The sequence below is a fragment of the Mizuhopecten yessoensis genome, unplaced genomic scaffold, assembly GCF_002113885.1.
Source record: "Mizuhopecten yessoensis strain PY_sf001 unplaced genomic scaffold, ASM211388v2 scaffold1557, whole genome shotgun sequence".
NCBI lineage: Eukaryota > Metazoa > Mollusca > Bivalvia > Pectinida > Pectinidae > Mizuhopecten > Mizuhopecten yessoensis.
Window position 1 is genome coordinate 237,908 of NW_018404106.1, and position 8,538 is coordinate 246,445.

An 8,538-nucleotide genomic window follows, 5' to 3' on the forward strand; every position below is an offset into this window, starting at 1 on the left:
AAAAAACAATGTTGATAATTTAGTACTTCTTATCATTAAACTATATATTTATAAAGCTAGATGTCTGCAAACTGGTCTATCAGTTTTAGCTTTGAAAAACTTAATTAAAGATATTTACAATACTCAAAAATACATTGCTGTAGGTAATGGTGAAAATTATCTCACTAATTTTAAAAGGGAATGGAAAAAATGGGAAAGATTACTGCAGGCCATATAAATGAAATGTAAATTAATTATAATAATATAGTACCAATGTAATTCCTGTTAAAGGTAGCCTATGTACAAAAATTTACACAATATTGAACAATAAGCCCTTGTCAAATCCTTCGACACCTCTCCAACCTTCCTTTTCTTTCTTGTCCCTCTCTCTCTTTTCATTACTCTTTTCTTTCCTATATCTTCTTCTAAAACAATACAATGGTACATAACACCTAATATCCTGGTTTCAACATGTGAAAATAGCCAAACTGTCTGTTTTTTCTTTTTTTTTGTATTTGTTTGTTTCTCAACTACAATGTATACAATATTATTTTATGTATCTTGTTTCAAACTTACAAAGAAAATAATTGTTTTTCTAAATATAAGAATGTTAAAAAAATGTCAAGACAAACAAAAAACTTGTGTGAAAATTAAGAATGTGAGACTGAAATATGATGTGTTATGTTTAATGTACTGTTGAAATAATTCAACAAATTCAAAAAAAAAAAAAAAAAAGAAAAGTTGTCCAGCTCTGAAGTCGGATGTCGCTCCTCCGAAGGGATTGGTAAGGTTTTGTTTTATTTTTTATTTTTCAGAAACTTACTTACAGCACAACATAGATTACATATAAACATGGCAATAATTTATCATACTCTCTTACGCTCACTTTTTTCAAACACATTTATAACAATGATGCTTATTTATAACACTACTTCATAAACAGTATGATATTAACCCTTTTACCACTGTAGACCATGATGGACTCATCCAGATCAATGCATGGTAGAGTCTACTAAAGTTACATAGGGTTGAAAGGGTTAACATACCGAAACATTACCACTAATAACATACACATAACATAACATAAATAAGAGGAAAGGAGAGGCGATAGACCAATGTAGAGGAAGTGCATTGTCAGTCAGGATGTTAGTGTTTGTAGTACTCCTACATTTTTACATCAATTCAAAACTGAAGGTGGTAAAAAATATATGAATATGTATGCATGGTTAGAATTAATTGAACATGCCAATAAGGATAAAGCAGGCTTTTAGTAGTTCAAATTTTGTAATCGATGGTTGGTTTGACAAATCTATGTAATCCATATTATATATGATTAAGTTTGATAACATTCTGACAACAACTTATTATAAAATTGAGCACATTCGTCCTATGACAGAATATCGGGATACGTATTGCAATATATTCATTCTCTATTGCAATATATATCGTAATACACTCTCGGCGTATTGTGACACCCCTAATGAATACAGACCGAGGTCACTATTGCGACTCACCAGCTCGTAGTCCAGTGGACTAGTCATGTCAAAGGTTTTCATCTCAGACAGGTCCCTGTAATGATGAAACAGTTTTCTGTATAAATCTTATTTGCAAATGAGAAGTATATATATAACACAAACAGTACATGAAGCAACTAATTTCTTGCAGTGATTTCTGGGAGATACTTTCAAATAAATCATAACTTTTCATAAGAAATTTAAATTAAATGTTTCACTTTAAATCACTGTATCTTTCCTTCACCACCTTTCCAATGATAACCTGAAGGAAAAACTTTTGTCTTTTTTGAAAGAATTATTTGGAACGGCAAAGAACTTGGCCATATATCATGCAGTAAAATGTACCGACAATGAATAGCTGACATGTCGTGTTTTGCGCTACCCACTACTGATTTTTCGATGTTTCATAAAGTCTACTGAAAATGATACTGCATGATATATTGCAAATCATACATTAAATTAAAAAAAAAAGATATTTTTCTGTTGATCTAGACTGCTCCCGGCGTCATATTATGAACAGTTATAACAAAATCGCATGTTTTCTGGAAAGGGGTCATTTTACTAGGGGGACAGAGTTAGCAACCTTGATTATATTATAGGTGTATTGACCGACGAGTACCTGTGGGCTATCCATGTAATAGAGGACAATTTGTAAGACCTGAGAGAACGGTCTGAGTGCAAGTAAACAATGGAAATTGATCACCAAGTGGTCATGTCATGATCATGTGTGAGGTGTTATTTAAGGAATGAAATTTATTTTTTCTAGGCGATTCTTGGTAAATATGTCCAGAAAGCCAATTTTATTATGACCTCATGAATGTTGCAAAAATTAAATTTCATTCCTTATATTTACATTTTTGACTGCTTTGAATTTTCCGATACCAGCATAAATAAAAATAATACTGGGGTCAGTATCTTTTTTTATCTATTTATGCATGGCAGCAATGCAGTAGAGAGAACAGTGCGTCTTCGTGGAAAAGTGTAAAACTTTCGCTGGGGGTCCTAGCAACAGCATGACAACAAAACAAACAGAATATAGTTCCATTTTCAAAATTTAATTTGTAGAATTTACACAAGTCGGATATTATTATCATGTACCTTACACACCTCACTTGAGCTTTAAAATGAAGCCCTATCATGTTTAATGTTAATCCTATTAGCATAACTAAACTACACCTAGGGCTGTTTCACAGTGGACGTGTACAAACTACGCCCTGTGCTACGTCACAAAAGTGTATCAATACGCAGTGATGAGGTCACCAGTGTTATGCAAAAACGAATGTCATTTTCGCCAATGGGTCGAGGCATACAGAATGTAAATATATATGTGTGGTGAAAGGGGTGATGTGAATGTGTGTAATTTTGAGGATAGAACTTACTTGAACTGAGGTAAGACATCAGCTTGATATATGTTTTGTACGTCTTGGAGAAACCTCTCTGTCAGGATGGTGCTATTCACTTCCCATGGCTGAAAACACAAAGAATTAAAAAATACATTATTGTTAATGCAAATAGGATATNACCCCCCCCCCCCCCCCCCCCGAAAATGCGTCCTTCAATATTGCTAAGACATTCAGTGTCATGAATCGGACCCTATTGAACAAAGCTAGGAAGCTGCATGAGTGTAGACCTTTTGACCAATATTATATAAAATGCTTCATGCATCAGATCACCTGAAATGACTTTTTGAAGAAAATGAAACCCTCAGTTGTAATTCCTTTAGTCAAACAATATGTCCTAAGGGTGTTGATTGCAGGAGCCAAATTATGATGTTCATTCTTTAACAATCTGTGCAATTTTTTTTTACTCGAGAATTGACGTACAGTACGCATAATTACATATATATATTTCTAATCTGGTTGTTAATATATTTTTTTTGTATTTCAGTGTACTTCTACTTCTAAATGGTACTGATCAACTTCAACAATTTGAAGATAAAATGTCAGACGAGGAGTGAAACATGGAAAGAGATTGTTTTTAAAAGATACGAGATGGTCTAATTTGCATTTGAAAGGGGACGGTAGAGGGCTGATTTGAATAATTCCGTTGTGGGGCTCGAAATAATGTCAGGTGGGAGTTTATTCCACTCGAGTATAGTTCGAGGGAAGAATGATGCCTTTTTGGTCTGGGGTTTTGAGTGGGGAATTTGATATGAAAACTGGTGGTTTGTTCGGGATTTTCTAACTGTAGGGATTAATCTGTCTGATTTTACGATAGCGACTTTCTGGTTTACAATGTTATGAAGCATGGTCAGACGAGCATCTCTACGTCTATCTGCTAGAGGGCACAGCTTTAGGTGGTCCAACATTTCTGACACACTGGAGGTACGATGGTTGTACCTGTGCTTATTGTACTGTGGTTGTACGTATTGTACATGCACAATAGCGCGAATTTAGAAATGAAATTGATTAAATTAAGCAGTGCTTATCACTAAATGCCAAAAAAAAAAAAAAAAAAAAATCTAGGGTCAGTAGGGAAACTGGAAACACATGTTTTTTGGCCTAAATATTGTGACAAAATATAACTTTATATAAATATTTTAAATAAGATTTTTGTGATTTTCTACCTCTTTTCCACAGGGACATGTTTCTGTGGAAGGATATAGCGCTCGGAGATATTGAGCCAACTACAAATTGCAATTGATTATTTATCGAGCTTTATGGGTGCCCGCCCATAGGCAAGCTATGAAAACATGAAAACAATAACTTTGCCCTTTGAACATTTTGTAAGGGGCATTTTTAAATTTCAGAAATCTTAATTAGGAACATGATCAGTGACTCAAGATTTGAATTCTATGGACTGCCATTCAACTTACTCGGCCTCTCTTCTTGATCTGTTCCATACAGTATTCAACAGGAGCATCCAAGTAAAGAAAGAGATGCGGACTAATCAGCTCTACCTGGGTGTTGTAGTATATACGGGTGTAGTGTTGGTAGCCTGATATAAAAATAAAATAAAAACTACATAAAAATTAGGTGTATTGGAAGTGATAAGACATCCAATAAAATGTACCAAGTAAATATATATATAATACAATGATTCTGAATGATAAGTCTGTCTTTCTATCAATACAAGCCATACAAATGCATTAAGGGACCTTGAAAAATCTGTCAGAAGAACAAACATGTGTTTTTGGGACTCAACAAAAGTCCCATAAATGATTTTTTGTGCTACTGGATGGCTTTTTTCATTTAATAAGACCTTTGGGATAAAATGCAATGCCCAACTTTCCAATTTGTAAGCCAAGATGGTCGACTCGCCATGATCATAGTTGGCCTCAAAAGCCTATTGGTCAAAATCAAGTTTCACTCAAATTTGATTTGCAGGCATTTTATGACACTGTGAATGAAAACCCTGACATCCATCTTCTGAATGGACAAACTGACAGTCATAAATGTACAGACATTTGGCCTTTGACTGGTCAAAATTCAAATGTGGTACTTTGGCACTTTATGATACTACAAACACTCATGAAGACTTTTGTTTCATAATTGAGCAAAATGGCTCCCATAAGTCTGGTTGATCAAATTTATATATATCATCGGATTTTCAGGCTCTCTAAACTCCTTCATTCAAGACCAAACTCAAAACCCTCATCCTGTGGTCAAATGATCACCTAGTTAGTGCAGGGTGTGTGTAATGATCGTAGCAGATGTGTCTGAATAAAATTCATGCTTTTTGGAGATATTTTGATGCATAAAAAGGGAAAGATAAATTTAGCAAAGTAGTTTTAGTCGCATTTTACGCACTTTCTCCCTCATTGAAAATGTGGAATGAGGGAGATCTCTGGTCCCTCATTGGAGGTTTCAGAGGTTAACATATACACCTTTGGGCCAGCTGAGCTAATTAATACCAGTACATAGCAACACAACCATACTATGAGAATATATGCACAGGAAATACCTTAAACAGAAAAAAAAGATCATCAGAGACTTTTTTTGTTGTTATTGCCATTAAAAAATATTTCAGTTTTATTTTTGGACAGTTTTAATATAGAGACACAGCTAAAATGTTGATTCTCACAAAAAAAATATGAAATGAAATAAATATTTGTATTCATATATATAAATTTTAAATTTACAGTCATCAATCTTTGATTTAATTTAAATTATTAAATTATCATCTAAACACTTTTATACAGATTGAACTGTGGTATCATTTTGTTTCTTGACTATTGATTACATTTGCTGATCCCAGTTAAGATAAAAATATAATCACCTTTGGGGGTCAATACTCCTGCCCTTCTCAGTGCTTTTGCGAAGACGAGATCACTGAAAACACTTCTGATCATTACCACACCTTGACCTGTTGTGAAGAAATGTGAATCATCATTAAAATAAAATAAAACTAAGCAGTAACAAAATCAAGTGTGATGGCAACATATGCATGGATAAATATATACATCAGGATTGTATTCTAAACAAACATAATGAAACGAATCTTCAAAGTCAGTATACATTTTTTTTTCAACTTGGTAATAATATTAAATTAAAATTAAAATCTTAAAATGTTAAATGATCCATATCCCCTCTTGAGGTAAGATTGGCTATCTCAACCCTTGGGTAAAGATTCTTTTTAAACTTGTCAAAGACTCAACAATGCCTCATGTTTGGCAACAGAGAAATCCTCTCCCTCGGGTTGAGATTCCCCTTTCTCTTACCCTGGACAGGTGTATCCGCTATTCAAAAGCCTGTAACTTTACATATGTAACATACATCATAATGGGTAAACATGGAAAGAGAAAAAGAATCATTTACTCCCTTGAGGGTGCGATAGGGGAATATCAACCCTCGTGGAAAGATTCTTGAGTTGCCAAACACAAGGCTATGGGGATTGCCGAGTGTTTGGCAACTTAAGAATCTTCCCCCCCCCCCCCCCGATTTTAAAATTCCCCAATCTCAACCACAGGGGGGTGAATGATTCTTTTTCTCTTACCCTGTTCTCCCATTGTGTATCATATGTATACACAATGTAATGATAACATAACATGCCAAATTCAGGGTTGACGTGACGTCATAGTTTTGTTGACCTGACGTCATACCATTGTTATAAATAGGGGAATCCCCCGTCTCAACCTGAGGGTGAGACAAGGAATTCTCTTACCCTTGACAGGTGTATCTGCACTTTTCTGGTGTGAGATTTCTTTGTCTCACTCTTGGGTTGAGACCGTGGGGATTCCCCTATTCATAACAATGGTATGACGTCAGGTCAACAATCCATCAAAGTCATGTCATTGATGTCAACCCTGAATTTAGCATGTGATGTTAACATCACACCGGCAAAAGTGCGGATACACCTGTCCAGGGTAAGAGAGTCTATTAATCTCACCCCCGAGTGGTTGAACGATCTTATTTGTTACAACACGTTTTGGTTTGCATTTGCACATTACCCGTATTCCATATATGGCTCACAGCCTCCCTGTATCTTTCAAATTTCCCAATGTACAATTCGATTTGTGTTCTCAGGAAATGACAGGCATCTCTTGGATTCTCGGTCGAATACAGCATTTCGAAATCCCAAACTTTTAACTTGTCTGAAACTCTGTCATTCAGTTCTCGTCTATCAAATCCACGTGATGTCAATAAGCACTCTTCTTCTTTGAATTCGGGAATGAATTTCATTCCGAATTCCTCAGCAATTTTTTTTGCAAACGTTTCTTTATCGATGCCGATATTTCCTTCTATAATGATAAGCTTGGAGTTTTCATCTAATCGGTTGACCGTTTTGTTTGTGAAAATCTGAGGATGGAATATTGGTCTTTTTTCATAGTTATATGGTTTCATCCGATGTGGTTGCCGACTGGCATACTCCGGGTCGGAGATGGATGTAAGACCAGCCGCCGGTACATGCGATCTGAATAAGCCATTGGTAGGGCCTGCTGTGCGCTTCAGGCATGGAACGATGTTCCTATTAGCCCAAAGAAGGATCCTCATTTTGTCTAACCTGCAAGCGATACCCCGAAAAAGACTTGGTACGCTTCAATGTATCGTCAGTATTCCATGTTTCCAGTGTCCTCCAACACCGGATAATGTTTAACAGCGCCAACATATACTTGTGTAAATGACACAAACTACGATTATCAAAGAACGACTACTCTATTCCCCCCCAGAAGGTAGCACACCACGAATGAGGTTTGCATGTAACCTGAATATTTTTGATTTATATATGTTTCAAAACATTGTTTGCAATCTTTGATATTTGCAATATTTTTATGAAACATATGAAATAAAGGGTAATCCATTTATGGTCCATTCGGAGAAAATTTATTTGTAAAGACTATTCTTTTGTGGTGTAAAATACTTAGTAAAACCAGAGACGTATAATACCTCTGTATTATACGTAAAACCACGGAATTAGATGTTATCTAAGTCCGTGGAAGTATATATAAAACCAGTAAATTATGATATAAGACTTTTCACGATCAGGTGATTAAGTTTAAAACAGGCCTACTGCAAACAAAAGACAAATGGATTGGACAAAAAAAAAACCCACATTACTTATGGCCTTTCGGTAACAATTAAATATAAACAGGAACAAATTAGTGTGTCACTCAAAATCCTGAAATGTTTCAATAATAAGTAGGCCTACATTTTAAAGTTACAGGTGAGGTAACAGCAAGAGAGGCAAGAATAAGATTAGGGACACCAACGTACATGTATATTTTGTTGAAATATATGTATTCGATTGGTTTAATGGAGATCGCGTGTATGATTTTTCTTAGTACGCGTGTCGGGCGGCGTAAGTTATAACTAACCTATACACACACGTACATTGCCGTCTGCTGTTCCAAAGTTCAATCACATAATCCCGTGCCGCTTTTCCCTTTCTCCTCGGTCACTCCTAGTCCTTCTGTAAATTCCTGCCTTACGTACTTAGCCGAGTAGATAAGGGGGAAAACACAGAAATGTTTTCTAATTATTTTATGGTAACGTTTATGATATGGGTGGATTGCACAGTGATCGTTGGTGTTGGAAGAAAAGAGAGGGGCTGGAATGAGAGAGGAGGTGGAGGGGAGAGAGAGAGAGAGAGAGAGAGAGAGAGAGAG

General features: G+C 35.5%; 1 protein-coding gene across 1 annotated transcript in view; it reads right to left on the reverse strand.

Annotated features, from left to right (window-relative positions):
• Positions 1 to 7,557, reverse strand: part of LOC110465161 (NADH dehydrogenase [ubiquinone] 1 alpha subcomplex subunit 10, mitochondrial-like) — a 17,656-nt gene extending 10,099 nt beyond the window's left edge. The window contains exons 1-5 of the mRNA XM_021520787.1: positions 6,883 to 7,557; positions 5,712 to 5,798; positions 4,309 to 4,430; positions 2,873 to 2,961; positions 1,494 to 1,548 (exon numbers count right to left, since the gene is read on the reverse strand). Of these exons, the coding sequence (XP_021376462.1) occupies positions 1,494 to 1,548; positions 2,873 to 2,961; positions 4,309 to 4,430; positions 5,712 to 5,798; positions 6,883 to 7,426 (897 nt within the window). The 5' untranslated portion in view covers positions 7,427 to 7,557. The remainder of the gene's footprint in view (positions 1 to 1,493; positions 1,549 to 2,872; positions 2,962 to 4,308; positions 4,431 to 5,711; positions 5,799 to 6,882) is intronic.
• Between the last annotated feature and the right edge of the window lie 981 nt (positions 7,558 to 8,538).